The sequence below is a fragment of the Thunnus maccoyii genome, chromosome 19 (assembly GCF_910596095.1).
Source record: "Thunnus maccoyii chromosome 19, fThuMac1.1, whole genome shotgun sequence".
NCBI classification, from domain to species: domain Eukaryota; kingdom Metazoa; phylum Chordata; class Actinopteri; order Scombriformes; family Scombridae; genus Thunnus; species Thunnus maccoyii.
This window is the reverse complement of record NC_056551.1, coordinates 22,162,152-22,178,383: the sequence shown is the minus strand read 5'-3', so window position 1 is coordinate 22,178,383 and position 16,232 is coordinate 22,162,152. Positions and strand designations below refer to the sequence as shown.

Sequence of the window (16,232 nt, the reverse complement as noted above, 5' to 3'; positions counted from 1 at the left end):
GATGTCCTGGCAATCCTTCTCACAGACACACTCATCTTCCTACAAGAAAAAGACCAGAAGTATACATTTGCCACCGTGGTACGCAGCACTAATCATGTCGGTTTAATTTGAAGGAGACAAATGACCATCTGTAACAGTAATCAGCTGTGTCTCTGTTATAATGTTACACTCTATTACCTATTCTGATAGAATGACTTGTTTTGTGTTAGGCCATTACCAGCTTATGTAAAATCATATTTTTCCCCACCTTTTATGTGCTTCAGGATCAGAAGCCTCCTGTCATTGCACTGCAGAAGTTAATAGTGCGAGAAGTAGCAAATGAAGAGAGAGGGATGTTTCTGATCAGCGCATCAGCCGCGGGGCCAGAAATGTATGAGGTCCACACATCATCCAAAGATGAACGAAATACCTGGATGAGGCTCATTAGAGAGGCTGTAGAGAGGTGCATATACATCTGTGTTTTATGTGTGTTTGTAAACTGAAGAAAACAAGGATATTTAGAACAAAATGTTAAGATTTTCCTGTTTGTGAATAAATTTGTCCAACCTGTTTAATGATGTTTCTCTGCACAGCTGTCCAGAGGAAGAAGAAGAATACACAAGTGAATCTGAAGAGGAGAAGCGAGTTGCTGAAGCTCGTATTCAGAAGATCCATAAAATACAAGGTATGTGGGAATTCGAAGATTTATTTATTTTTTAAATATTTATTACCTATGAGTTAACATTTCACAATTCTTAATCCTTGAACCATATGAACTTGTGTATCAGAGAGTCTGATGAGCCAGGACCAGCAGATCTGCTCCAGCCTGGAGGAAAAGCTGCGGATCTTTGCAGAGCTCTCTGCTCTGAGTGGGAGGATGGATGCTTCTCTTGTTGAACCACGACTGCTCGTCCAGCTGCACTCAGAGGAGCCGCCCCAGGCTGCTGCGCTGCTGAATGCAGCTCTGCAAGAAGGTTAGACATATACTGTGGTATAACAAACGCAGATATATAGTTTTATGTTTGCCTGCAACTAAGGATTATTTTCATTATTAATCAATCTGACCATTATTCTCACCATTAATTGTTTTGTCTATAAAACATTAGAGAACTTTGACAGCCATTCCTTTGCTTTTTAACTGGAATGAGTTGGACTGGATTTAGGTCACCATAATTTAAGACACACTAAAATCTCACAATTGAGAGGCTGGCACCATCAAATGTTTAGTGTTTTTGCTTGAAAAATTACTTAATAAATGAATTAATTATTAAAATAGTTGCAGATTAATTTTCTCTTCTCTGACTAATTGTTTCAACTCTGGTTTTATGTCTTTTTGCAACAGAATAGAAATATGTGGGGGGGGGGACAGCTATTAAAGTGTTGGTTTGCTAAACTTGACTAAGATTTTGTGAGTAATTAGTCAGGAGATAATCTGAAACATTTTTCAATCCGATAAAGAAATGCAGTCTCATTTTTAATGGCACCCCAAACTCAAACCCAGCTTCATGCAAAATCTCAGAGTATAAGCACATGAACTAATGCTTAGATGCAAACTTAGTTTCACACTGTTTTTGTTTCCCAGCTGAGAACCTGAAAGCCACACTGTCATCGAAGGCCTGTTCCCCATCCAGCCACAGCCTAGACTCCGACATAGACTCTGTGTTTCCTGTCAGCCCTGCTACACTTGAGGAACCCCCCTCAGACCCTGAGGCCTCACCTGGGGACCCTGAGGCCAATGAGGGGAGTTGGACTGAGACTATCGTACTTCAGTCCCCAACTCACTTGCAAAAAACAGACACAAATGACATTGACTTCAAGGTACAGTACAGCTCCTGGTACAGTATATAAAATGCATTTTATTTATAGAGAGTCTTGTTTGACCTCATGATACAAATTGAAATTGTAAATTAAATATGTCATTTTTGAGTTAAATAATAATACAGCAATATGATGTAATGTTTTTCCCATTACTGTAGTTGTGCTGGGGGTATTGTAGAGGTATTAGAGGTCATTATAGCCTCTTACAGCCTGCATCTGAACGTCACCTCTTTCCATTTCTTCACAAATGTGTGGCTCAAGATTGCCAACAGTTGTTTTAATAATTCAGCTCAGTCTATTAGAATTACATTTCAGTCGCAATGTGATGAATCATTGATAAGCTCGTAATAAAGGAAGAAGTCCATTTGGTTCCCAAAGGTATTGCATCATTAAAAATGGATATGGAGACTTATTCCAATTACCATGCCACATTTGTGCTACAGTTTGCAGCTTTTTGTGACCTGTGAGGTAAATGACTCCGAAGAGAGAGAATAATTTTCTTATCGACTGCTGTGTGATAATTTAAACCTGAACAGTGTGGTAGGACAGTGTGCAGCCTCAAGGGGGTGCAAATGTTTCATGAATGCGGCGCCCCATTTTTACTCTGACTTGCCTTGAGAGGAAAGTATTGAGGAACATTTCAGTTCCCAACGAGTAAATTGTAAAGTGAAACTCATTATTTTGCAGGAAAATTGCGACAGTTACATGAAATCTACAAAGCTCAGACATGAAAAACACAGCAGGCTTTTTAATCTACATGTTATGTGTGATTTTGTCCATTAACAGGTTGCTCAAAGCGTCCAAAGCCTCACCCAGTTACTCTACAGTCTGCAGGTGAGTACATTATTCAATATTTCATTCACCTTTCATCCTGTTCATAGCCCTCATCTGTATTATCATCCAGTCAGCAAGTCAACAAACAAACCTCCTCTGTTCTCAGTATGAACAAATACATGCTATGTTAGTGTCATACTCAGTCAAGATAAAGGCTTATTATGTGTCTGCACACTCCTGCTTCAGTAAACAGAATCAACACTCTGCTCAGCTTTTTGAAGCCAATGGAAGGGAGCAAGGATCCTACTGATCTTTTTTCTGCTGGGAGGCATAAGATTGTCTTTTGTTTCACTATACTGTATACACACAGCTCTTTAGTATAAAATGTAAATTTATCTAGGGAGAACGTGTGTGTGTGTGTATTTGCATAAGTGCATGTGTGCGCACAATCTTGGCTATGTGTGTAGGTTTTGATCACAAAGCCATTTTCATATTCAAAGTTCTGTATCCCTTCTTGCATATGAACCTGAAAACCCCAGTTCTGCCAGCAGTTGTGGGATCAATGTGAATAGAGGCTGTTGCATTAACATATTAAAGTAAAGCCTGATTATAGTTTCCGTCAGGTTTTGCCATTCAAATCACCGTCTTTTACTGCCTGTTGTGAGGATACACATGCGGTCAAAGTGGTGGTTGAGGCTTTGCATTTTCATCAAACCTATCTCTCTGCCTTTCCGTTTGTGTGCTAGGCCGTTGTGACCATCCAGGACAGCTGCTATGAGGTCCAGAGGCTCCTCCTCCAAGAGAACGGGCGCCCATCCCCCCGCGCCCAGCGACCGCACCTTCCAAGCGTCCGTGGCAACACCCTACAAGAACAGGAGAAGCAGCGTAACCTGGAGAAGAGGAAGGAGGAGGTGGCGGCGGCTCAGCGTCTCCAAGACCGGCTGCGCCAAGACAAGGAGCGCTGGGAGAAGGAGTGCCAGGTCAGGGAGAGCCAGCAGGGGGAGCAGGAGAGCAGGCTGGAGGAGAGGGAGAAGCAGTGCCACCTGGAGGCGGAGAGGCTGAAGCGAGAGAGGGAAGAGCTCGATGAACAGCTGGAGGAGTACCAGCAGAGTCTGGAGAGGCTCAGGGAGGGCCAGAGGAGTGTGGAGAGGGAGCGCGAGCGGCTGGAGAACCAGCAACAGCTGCTCCAGAACTGGAGGCACAGCCGGCAAAGGAGTCTGCCCACTGTGATTCCTCACATGGTCATCCCGCTAGATGGGCAGCAGGTAGGGGTGGAGCACAACTGACAACTTTTTTCCTTTCTTTTGTTTATTGATTTTACAATAACTTCTGAGGTTTAAATTGAGAACTTAGTAATGCTCCTGACTTCTTGACCCTGGCATGAGTGTGAGGTAGATATACAGTGTTTATGGAGCCCTTAGCTGCAGCTATTAACGAGAGGCTTTTCTCAGACAGCTATCAGCCTGAGTTACGTTGGCTCACTCATTTACACAAGCAGCTCAATCCCCTCTTGATATATGACCTGCGATAATGAGAGCTATTTCAGCATCATTTGTCTTAGTGCTCCAGCAGCTCCACTCACCAATAAACATCTTAATGATTGATGATAATTAAACCATTGCAAATAAAAGCCCCAGCAAAATAATTAAAACCAGAGGCACGCAGCCCAAGAAACCAATCAATTGTGTCCGAAAAGACTTAAATTATCGACACTTTGTTTGAAAAGCACTACAGTGAAATGTTCCCCGCTGCTGGAAGGCATTGAGGATAAAGGATACACTGTTCTCTGTGCCCTTTAAGTCTCAATGCACCTCACATGGAAAAGCAGCACTGGTGAGGCTAATACAGCACATATATCTATGTGAGACTTTGCGGGTTAAAGCTTTGTGCTGCTTAGTTCAGCAGGTGTGACTGTTCAAAAGACACGCAGAAAGCACTCGAATGGACAGACAAATGAGTAGACTCGTGTTACAATATTCCCTCTCTCCCTCATTGATTTACACACCACCTTGGGCTTTCACAGGCTAGATGTAATGAGGCTCTCTTGGCTTTTTGCAAGCTTATTTATTTCCATTCATTTATTTTAGTCACTGGGGAGGCTGCATTAACAGCAGTGGTCTGACAAAGGCGTGCAGAGGCAGTGGAGGTCCTAATGTTCCCCTGCTAATGTTTTAGCCTGAAGCAGCAGTTCACAGGGTCAGGGACAGATCGAATGACGTACGCTCACACCTGCTCTGAGGTCCTTTCTAATTAGCTGCGGAGCTTCAACTCAGTGGAGGAAAGGCTGTGTTGATGTGAAGATAGGAGAGGCAAGAGGGGGCATTAGTAGAGGACAAGAGGAGGGACTGGAGAACTGACCAAGCCACAGCAATGACACCTTTTATATACATTAAAGGGTCAGTCAACCCAAATGACAAATGACTTATCTCTTGTTGTGTCTAATCATGTAGTTTTGGCTTTTTGTCTCTACACCAATACGATGGAAGTTTGTGTGTGGAGCCCAAAGCCTTCAAAATTTGTACTCAGAAAAAGTGTCTTTACTGAAATCCTTTTTTTGGATAATCTAAAGATGTCACTATGAACAGTTTCTGTAGGGACTGCTTCTTTTGTAGAAAATAGTTCCCATTAAAAACTACATCTGAAGTAATAGAGGCACTAAGTATGTTTTCAATGCTTTCAGCATCACAAATTAAATTCCATTTAGTCACATTTGATTTGGTTACAAGCATAAATCTCAGGGACAGATCTCTCAAAATTTGGACAAATAAGACTCTGGTAACATGTTATTTTAATTTTATACTAATTTCCTGGGAATTTTTTGGGTAATTTGCAGGTATTTAATGATGAATTTTTAGGACAGTTTACAGAGAGGGTGAGAAAGAAAAATAAAGAAGTGTTAAGTTGGTTTAGTTAGTAAGTGCTGATTCACTACATTTAGGTTCATACGTAGTTGTTAATTTGAAAAAACTCTCAATAAATTAGATTCTCAACAATTCTTTAACTAACAGGAAATACTTAGTTTTCAATGTGCAGTTTTATTTGTCAAACTACATATTAACATATTTGGTTCTTTCTTAAAAACACTATAATCACATTTCCCATATGCTACCAAGTAACGTAAACCTTAGAATTAACAGCAGCTACTTTTAAGGAAAAAAAACTAATATGCTAATGTAACGTTTGATACTCAAAACTACACGCTGAAAACTACGTATTTTCTCTTAGTTAAAGAAATGTCAAGAGTCTAATTTATTAAGATTTTTTTGCAAATTCACAACTCTTCATGAACCCAGATATAATCAGTGCGTGCTTACCAACTAAACCAACTTAACACTTTTTTTTTTGTTTTTTCTTACCACCCCAATGAACCGTTACATGCCTGCAAATTACTCAGAAAATATTTAGGAAATTAGTATAACATGAAAGGACCTGTAAAATAAAGCGCTACCAAAACTCTGTATTCGCATGACTTGATGCCACTAGAGCTAAGTAAGAAAATGGATTTTTGTAATTTGGGTGAATGGCTCCTGTGATTCTTTTGAATTACAGCTTCTTAGAGAAACAGATCTAGAAGTCTAACAACAGAGCCTTTTTTAGGTTTTGTTAGTTAATTTATTAAATGTATTTTCGGAGCCCTCATGCAAACGCATCAGTGCATTTCAAAGGTGCACTGCTGAGTGGATTTACTTGTGGGGAAACCATCCAACCGTCATTGTCCATTCTTGCTTCAGAGGCTCTCATCATAGCAAAAATATGAGCTTCCTTTGTGTTCCTAGTGTGCTTGATTTTCATCTTTCAGCTCTGTGTCTGAATCTGACAAGTGACATTTGCTCTCTCCCTCAGGACTCTGCACCAAGTCAGTCCAGAGACCATGCTGGCAACGGCTCTGTGTTTGTGAACGAGGCTGCATTCGCCAGCACCAGCCTCAACAACCGCCACGTCCGTCACAAAGGAAATGACCCAAGTGCACACAATTGTCTCAACACCCTGCTGGCAAGATCCAACAGCAGACAGACCCCCATAGCTAAGACCCCCCACAATCCGCACTCAGATTCCCAGGGATGGATGATGGGGACCGGATACTTCTACAGTCCTGCAGGAAGGCTCGGACTAGAGCAGACGCCCAGTGGTAAGAATTACTACAAAGCACAAAATGCAAATTGAATGGCAACTAAGGAGTTCATGAGGACTCTATAATTATAGATAGTTTCATCTATTTGTTGGTCTGTCTGGTTTGTTGAGACATTTTTCTTTAAGACATTTATTAAAGACAATAACATCAAAAACAATAAAAGGAAGAAACCACAGCTTACCCCTAATTTCCACATGAGTGAGTAAGAACTGATTTTTTTTCTTGGATAGTCTTTGCTTTCTGATACCATCTGTGAAGGGAGGGGAATTACTGTATGTTGGCGTAGAAACATCGACTAATGAATGTGATGTAATCATTCCTCATGTTCCTACTGGCCATTAAGAGATCCCTTCATAATGCACTTAAGATATAAGTGATGGGGGAGAAAATCCAGTCTTCCTTCCATATAAAACAGTTTCTTTGACACTAATATGAGGCTTTAGCCATCCAAATTAATCAAATCAAGTCAATATCTTTAATAGCTATAGTCTTTTTAGTGCCAAGTCCCCTCTTTTTGTTATAATCCTTCCACTGTATTTAATTACTAGATATGTTTAATATCCTTTATCTTATTGCTAACGGTGTGATATTACACAGCTAAAGCGCATCTCGTATTGGACAGTAGTGCGCTATGTTATCATACTGTCTGCTGCTCAGTACAAATGAGAAATCTGCAACCTGTGCGAATGTAAACAAACACTCTGCCTACGCTGGTTTCACCCATGTGAAAATACTGTGTGTGTGTGTGTGTGTGTACAGAATACTGTACACACACACACACACACACACACACATACTCCGCTCTCAAGGCTGTATCCCTGGTGAGGCCTTGTCTGTCCTTCCTCTCAGTTAATCAGTGTCTCCTGACAAAGAAACCACCCCAGCACCACCATCTCCACCTGCACCAGCAGCGAGCTGGGGCCCTCGCCTGCCAAAGGAAAAGAAAATCAATGGTTTCTCTATCTATCGACTGGCAGGGCAGACAACAGCATGTGAATCACAGTTCACAGGCGATGCCTGACTGATTGGGACATCGATCTAAAAAAATCTTTACAAAACTCATTACCGCATGACTTGTCATCGCAGCAGGCGAAGGGGGGGGGGGGGGAGAGGGGCGCAAGAACGTAGAATGAGAGATGCAGACATGCATTAATATGTGTTTCATTTGAGAGGCGTCAGCTATGTTCTCACGCTTGCTCGTCCCCATTCATCCATTCATGTGCCGCTCATTCAAATAATTTCGACAGGCAGGGAAAATTACAGGTTGCATGTGACTTCTCTCCTGAAAAAATGGGGTCAGTGTTTACTGTGGCTGATGCAGAGTTTCTGGTGTTGTTTACCAGCTAGACCGGGGCAGCGCATTCTTTTCCTCATTGATCAGCTTATTAACCTTTCCTCGTTATTGAGCACACAAGTGAGTTCCAGTGAAAATCTGAGTCACTTGTTAACAAGCCCGGGGTGTGTACTCGGCTGCAATCAACAATGCAGGGTGCATTCCAGTTGACACCTACCCACAATGCATTCCTTAGTGGATCCCATGAGGACCTGCGATTAGATACTGAATAAAATCCCTCAGACTCCACACAATTTCACGTTGAATTTAAACCACTCTAAGAAGCAACTTTCATATTTTATGTGCAATCTCAGATTTGAAAAGCTCCTTTTCAACCTGGTACTGGAATATGTGTTGCCTAGTATGTGGAGGAAGCTGGCATCTCTTTTTTCTTTTTTTTTTTTGAAAAGAAAAGGAATCTCTTTCAAATGCAAATTCACCATTGTGCCGTCAGTCACACGGATCAAAGTATGATCTTACTTCTCATCCTCACCTGAGCATGTGACGATTTCTTCTCATGCACACACACACACACACACACACACACACACACACCCTTTTTCATTCAGTGGATTTCCATAATTTGTCCACGCACAATAAAATCTCGGAGAACCAGTTGGATGGAATTCTTTGAATTGACGTCTCATCTGATGAGTCGTATTAGGTTTTTGTTGCTCACCTTTTCAGACAAAGAAGGAGAGCATGATGAGTCGGCTGAGGGAGACAAGGGAGATGAAACTGGTGCACTTTACAGTATGTAGATTAACGCACACCTTTTACAATTCTTCTTTTATAATTACCTCTGTGGGAACCAAACCTGCCCTGTGACTTTTTGAACCAAGCATCGGGCCATAGTGTTTCGGCTAAATAATACAAATGATTATTTTGCTCATCATTGAGATCACAATTATTCACTCATGTTGGATTTTTCATTGCTTTCTTTAAATAGCATGCATTTGCCATTTGTGTCGCAACATATTAATAATGCTAAAACGGTATTACTTCATGGACAAAGCTCTAAGACAAGGATTGAGTGACTTTTTTTCATTTGGCTGCACAGTGATGTCTCATCTATCAGAGACCAGGCCTATATGGTGGCTAACAGAGCTACTCTAACAGACTCTTATATAATTAATCAAACAGAGACACTTTCCTACAGGGACACAATGAGGCAATTTATAGTTCACGCCATCTGTTACTATGACAGCACACCTGCCCTAATGCTCGACAGCACCCACCATGCACACAAATGTAAGAATGCAAGCACACGCACAGAGACATTCCCGACCAGAAACCACCCACACAAACATTTTCTCTTTTAGATACTTTAATTCAATAATAGTGTTATTGATCCTTGAAGAGAATCCCCCTTATCATGAGAACAGCGTACCTGAGGGAGGTAGGGATATAATATTTTTGAGTCCTTGTAATCTGGTTTAAGGTTTGTCTCATCAAGATCTTGGCTGTTTATCATTCCTCATTTCTGGTCCCTGGTTTCCTCATCTCTTCTTGTCAGCTGTCAAGTGTGAGGAGGCAGGTGTCGGTGAATCCCGACCATGATGACTGATTATATTGACAAAGATAATGATCAAAGTGACATCTTTAAGTAGAGGGGAAATGATGGATATCTTGAAAATCTTTGTTTTCTTTCTAAGGGCCCTATTTTAATCACACAAGCCCAAAATGCACCTGCTATTTTGGTCCCTGTAGGTGCAGCAGCGCAAAGGGCAAAAGGGTTGAGTGAAATAGAATATAAAGCGGAGGGTGCTGTGATTAATAAATACACTCTCAGCCCAGTCACATTACTGGTCTCATGGATCTGAAACAGCTGTGCCAATCACTCAGAAAGATGCTTCTTTAGGATATCATATTGTTGTCTGGGTGGTGTAGGGTGTCACAAAATTAATACTCAGTGCCACAAATGTGCAGCCAGAGGTGGATGATTTGGCTTTTTACAGTTAATTAGTACATGACGATTTAAATAAATATAAAAAAAACACATATACTAGTTGGAGATGTTTAATTAAAATAACTTGTTTGCACTTTAAAGACATATTTTAAGGCATAAAATACTTTGCCTGAACTAATAATTTGTGTTTGACATAGCATGTCCACAAAAAGATATAAAAACTTAACTAGATACAAATTCTTTAAATTGCATCTACTCCTGAATCTATCAATATGCAAATATTTCTATTAACAGAAGTTCAAGTCCATCTGCACTTGAGATTTCTCATTTCTATATCAAACTTGTTTAAGTTTTTGCTGCAAGTATAGTTTGCTCTGTGTCGCCATGTGTGCAGCACTAGACACCAAAATACCACACAGATGGGCAAAGCAAATTTCAAGGTCTGGAAAATACCATACCAGAGTGTTACTTGCGCTGGTCATAGCACCATCACGAAAATAGGGCCCTAAATATAATGCAGGAGGAAGCAGCAGACCGGGCTGCAGCAGCTGTGCTTGATCTATATGCAGTAGGTATTGGCTGGCTAAACAATTAGACTGAGCTCATTAAACAAGTGGCTACACATCCCAACCTGGTGATTATTTATCAGTGGATAGTAAACGATGAAGTCTCTTTAGTTTGACTTGAGTCAGATTGTATTCATTTATCTGATTTCCTTCTATTTCTTCCATCTTCTCTTGATTTTTCCAGTGTTTTATTACAATTATAAGCTAAAAATGTATTATTTATCTGTGGCGGTAGCTGCATCGGCTCTACACAAAGTATTAATGCTATGTTTTTCTTGTGCCCGCTCAGATCATAACACTCACAGCTACATCGGGGAGACTTGGTCGTCAACAGCAAGCGGAGCTGACCCGTATCAGGTGCTTCCGCATCCCAGTGACCCTCAGCTGGACCTCAGTGCACTGGTTTCCTTGGAGACTGACAGCGGTGGGGAGGAGGGCAGGGAAGAAACCATCGTGTACCTCTGAATGTTGATAAATTTCAGACTTTTAAAACACCAACCCAGCACTTGGAGAATCAGGACTGAATCCAGGGAAGCATTTCTCTATAAAAAACAGTTGTCTTTTACAGTCTTTCGGGGGTTTTTTTTCAATATTTGGAAGATTGTTTTTGTGCTTTTTTTTTTGTAACAGGGTGAGTTACTGGAAACACGGACTGAGAAACAGAGATAAAGAAACTGAGGTTGTTTCAGATTTAATCTCACATGTGTCATGCACCTTAGCTCAAGGCACCACGGAGTGTTCAATGTCTCTTTATTTTCTGTTTTGTGTGTGTGTGTGGTCTTTATTGACTGCCTGGGTCCCTGCAGCCCCACCTTTCTTCCTTTTCCCCTTCTCTGCGTCTTACAGTCCCCTCCTCACTGCTTTCCTTTCTCAGGTCCCGCATATCTCATCCCTCGAGCTCTGTATTTATTAAATTTACCACAGAGGGAGGAAAAGCGTACACCCAGTATCAACCAAACATCAGGCTGCATCTCTCTAGCGGGTGATTGTCTTGCCGTGGAGTAAACAGCCCCTCTTTCGTTTATCTGACGGGCTCTGTTTATTTACAAGCCGAGCATAACATGAAGCACAAAACATTTGAATTGAAAGATGAGTTGTGACAGCATCAGTCCCACGGTTTTTCAGACTTGCTGCCTGTAGCCATCATTTATTCCTTTTTATCTGGAGCACAAGTATTTCTTGTTAAGAGAAGGAAGCGCAGATGTGGATTTAAGAAAGATATTGCAGCTGTGCTAATATGTCAGTTTTATCGGAGCATAGAAATTCAAGCTTCTTTCAGGCGCAGCTGTTACTGCTAAATGTAAAAGGAACTTGTGGTGCAGGAGGATGTTGGGATGTCAGTTGGTCCGCCACTTTTGTCCAGACTAAAATATATCTATTGGATGGATTGCCATGAAATTATGTACACACATTCGTGATCCTCAAGTGCCTCCATAACCTTCACATTTGTGGTTTTGAGTGAAATGTCTCTACAACCATTGGATCGATTGCCATGAAATTTGGTAAAGACTAGTGATGCAGGAAACAAAGATTAATGAAAAAGCAACTGTATTAAAAATGGTTTGTTGTTTCGAAGCATTGGATACGGCCAAAACATCTTCTGAACAACTATTGATATTGCATTTGTATGGATGGATTAAATTTGAGACCATGATGAAAGTTATTGTCAGAATAGTTAGTTAGAATATGAGCGTTATTTTTTTCAGTAAAGTTTATGCTATTGAAACAGACCATTTTTAAACACAGCTGTTTTTGAATGCAGATTGAGAAACACACCCCATATCCAAAACAAGCATGACGCCTCTTTGATACGAGTATGACATAACAAAGCCTCATTTGTAGTGGTTGTGTGATTTTTGACGTGGTGAGGCGAGGCATGCAAACATCTTGATGCAATGACTTTGCTTTGAAAGGTTGATACTGTGTCGAGTAGTCTGTTTGGAGCGTAACAGAACAATTACAGGCATCTATGTCCCACTCAGGATGAATTGTAATAACTTTGGTTATACTTTACTTTTTAACTAGCGCCGTCTTCGGGTCTAAATTTAAATTTGTCCAGTACTTCAATGTACGACCAAATACCTGCAAAACTGATGACATTCCCACCTGCCTCGGTTGTAGTTGTGTTTAGTGCTAATTAGCAAATGTTAGCATGCTAACACACTAAACTAAGATGGTGAACAATGCAAATATTAAACCTTCTCGACATCAGCATGTTAGCATTGTTAGCATTTAGCTCAAAGTAACACTGTGCCTACAGCCTCACAGAGCTGCTAGCATGGCTGTAGACTCTCAGTTTATTGTTACTTCTTGTCATTACATCCCATTTTTACTTTATACAAGCTGTAAAGGGTGAAAGACTTCCTGAAAACATTCTTGCAAGTACCCTGAACTATATGAAGTGGCCTTATCGATACTGTCATGCTTAATGCTAAACTATTACACTTGAATATTCATGTAGTATATTTACATAATATCTCCTATGGGCATTTTTATGTGTAGAGAGGTCCCCGTGCCAATGCTTTAAGTGTCCCTTGATGTTTGAATGAATTGATTTAATTACTGTTGTAGTTACCTAATGGGACAATAAGGTAGTGGCAGTATTTTGATGTGATTTTAGTACCATGTATATATGTTTGTGCTTTTATTTATTTATTACCATACAGGAGTTGTAATGTTTTACAGTACTTTTTGAATGGTATTGTATGTAGCAGTGTACCTGTGTAAAACAAATGAACAGGTCTGTTTTCTTGCTGTGTGTTCATGTGTTATATATTCAGACATGACTGTATTGATAAAAATGACTTTTGTGAAACAATGCTTTGTTTTTATTGTGTTAACAAACTGGGCTCTGTGAAGGTGTCAGTACAATAAAATTGTAAACTGGTTGAAACACAAAATGTTCAGCTTTGGTACAAATATCACTTTAGTTTTATGCCACTGGCTCTAAGTGTGAAGCGTCTCCAACAGTGTAAACAGATGTGCAAGAGAGCAACCATTCAGTTGCCAGCAGTGACAGGTGGCAGACCAGGTGCATGAATGTCAATGATTTCCTGTCTGACTGCACCTCCGAATCGCAATCACAAAAAAACACATCAGTGGTGAACGTGATATGCTGTGAAGCAACAAACAACCTTGTCATCAAATTAGTGAGCTGTTACAGACTTTTCATAAGACTTTTATGGGTATAAAGATTCCTGAGAGTAAAAAACCTGTCGTAAATGCTAAAAATAAAAACAGAGACACCTCAGTTGGAGTTCCCAGGCTTTCCCTGACAGCAGTGATGTTTTTCATATGCTCCACCTGTGCCTCTGTTGCTCTTCCTCTTTTAGACAGAAGATCAGATGCCTGAGATCGTCAGGGTACCTGCTCCGACCCCAATTTGCACCTTATTATTTCTCCTATTTGGCACCAAGGTGCTCCATTTTAAAAACATCCCCTCCATTCCTTGTCAGACACAATCTTCAATTTTTTTCCCTAGCTTATTAAATTTAGCTTCATTAAATGTGATTTGCAGGGAAAACCCTTGTTATTCACGCATTAATTACTACATATATAATTTATTTCAGGTTTTTAACTCAGACTTGATTAGATCTTATTCTTATTTAAATGAACAGTGTGTAGGATTTAGTGTTATCTACCTTTGAGGTTACAGATTGCAACCAAATGAATACCCCTCCCCTCCCCCTCCAATTTCACACGTGGTAAGCACTGCGGTGCAACATGGCGAGCTCCATGGAAGAGGACCCACTCCCTATGTAGATATTAAGAGCTCTTTCTTAGATAACGAAAAACATAATGATTCCATTTCTGCCAAGTCCGTTCTGCTAAAATCCACTAAACTCTACACACTGCACCTTTAATCAGCCCCTCTGAACTTCAATCTTTTGAATACGGTTAGATTGAATCAGAGTAGAGGTTGATAAATTGTTCAATTTCATTTGTGCAAGCAGATGTCACTGGGATTTTTTTTTGCAACTTTTGAATGACTATCTACAGGCCATCAAAATATTGTGCCAACTGTAATGACTCTGTTATTTGCATTTATTTTGACTTGTCTGATTTTAATATTTATACCGAACTGGTTCAACTTGAACTGGTTCAAATCTGATTTATATGTTCAACAACAACAAAAATATGGAGTTCCCCAAAGGCCAATCTGTGGGCCTCCTCTGTTTGATCTGTATATGTTTCCACTGCCTTAAATTACACACAAAAAAACAAAAACAAAAACTCTGCTCATATGCAGTCAACAGTCCAATTTAGACATGTGCCAACATTTCCTCCACTATCATCCTAAAGGATAAGTGTGGTGATATTCTGTATTTTTGGTGTTTTTAATAAACCATTAAAAGACCAAAACCAACAATGAACTGATTCTAGTAACAAGTATCCAAAGCCTGATAGCTTCCCCCTCTGTGCCACAGTCAGACCTCCACTGTTATCCAAAAGCTATTCAAGGAGCCACACGGTTGCACTGCATGACTTGTTCCTTCATTACGATAAACATTGGCATGGTAGTCTTTCTCAAGTGAATCCCACATACACGTCCTGCTGCCGTAAATATACAGTTATGTATTTGTGGCTGAAAATAGTCCACGGTAGTCCAAATACTTTGAGAGGTATTTGCTAAAAACCTTCAGTGTCAAGCTGTTTCAGGAAATTACTTGATTTAAAAAAAAAAGTATCAATCTATTTGTGATACTATTATAAAGATTTACGTCTTTAATAGGAACCAGTGTACTTTGGGCTGAGAGTGTTAGAAAAGTCAGAAAGTACTGAGACATGGACTAACACCATGTTGGTTTTGGTCTTTTCATAGCAGTTGTTGACAGTAACAAAAATACTGAATGTCACCAGCCTTACCCTTTAAAATTATAGTGAGGATTTTTAAGGAAGCACCAACAATCTGACAGCTCCAGCTCATTCAGATTACTGCTGCTTTAAATTAGACTGTGGAATATGTCAACATCGTTATAAATTTCCTCAAATGCTATCTACATCCTCTTGGTTGTTTGCTTGTGACTTTTTTTTTCTCTTCTTTGTGTGTTAAAGAATTGTATTTTAATATTCCCTTAATAAATGGTTTAAACCCAAAATACCTCTCTGATCTCAGGTCATCTGGGACTGCTTTGCTTCCTAGGGTATAAAACAAAACATAACGAAGCTGCCTTTAGTTTCTCTGCACCGCAAATCTGGAGCAAACCTCTCACATCGTCTAAATCAGTGTTTTTCAGTTTACCACTGCTTTATTAAATGGGGCTAATTTTTTTTGCATTGCAACCACACTGTAACTTTTTTATTCTGTGTCTAATATTATTTTTACTTTATATTATCTCATATAATTAAGTCTTGCCGTTAAAATCGAGATTACAGTCTCCTCCAGCTCTTTCTGAACCCTTATTGGAATACCTCACCTCATCAGTATAACACTGTGTACGCTTCAGTGAGCAGCAGCTTTTGTCACAATTTTATGGCCCATACAACCACTTATAATCCAAATGTTCATGTGTTTTATGTGCCTCTGCAGCATTTAGAGATTTAGTTAGAAGGAAACCTGTCAAAGGTGCAGAACAGCTGTTTGAAGAGGGAATGTTTGTGTTTGTATTTGACAAAGAGAGGTGTTAGAAAGGTGTGGAAAGAGATGCTAAGATTGCATTTTACTATAACACAAGCTTTTTGTTTGCATGTCATGGAGATGTGTCTGTGTATACCTGTGTT

At 40.1% G+C, this 16,232-nt stretch overlaps 1 protein-coding gene across 4 annotated transcripts in view; it reads left to right on the top strand.

Moving 5' to 3' along the window:
- Nucleotides 1–13,411, top strand: part of arhgef28a (Rho guanine nucleotide exchange factor (GEF) 28a) — a 47,330-nt gene extending 33,919 nt beyond the window's left edge. For all 4 annotated transcript variants that reach the window (XM_042395151.1, XM_042395150.1, XM_042395153.1 and 1 more), the window contains 9 exons: nt 2–78; nt 264–442; nt 573–664; nt 768–953; nt 1,562–1,797; nt 2,584–2,631; nt 3,318–3,836; nt 6,415–6,700; nt 10,801–13,411. In XM_042395151.1, coding sequence (XP_042251085.1) covers nt 2–78; nt 264–442; nt 573–664; nt 768–953; nt 1,562–1,797; nt 2,584–2,631; nt 3,318–3,836; nt 6,415–6,700; nt 10,801–10,976 — 1,799 coding nt within the window. In that variant the 3' untranslated portion in view covers nt 10,977–13,411. The remainder of the gene's footprint in view (nt 1; nt 79–263; nt 443–572; nt 665–767; nt 954–1,561; nt 1,798–2,583; nt 2,632–3,317; nt 3,837–6,414; nt 6,701–10,800) is intronic.
- Nucleotides 13,412–16,232: the final 2,821 nt, after the last annotated feature.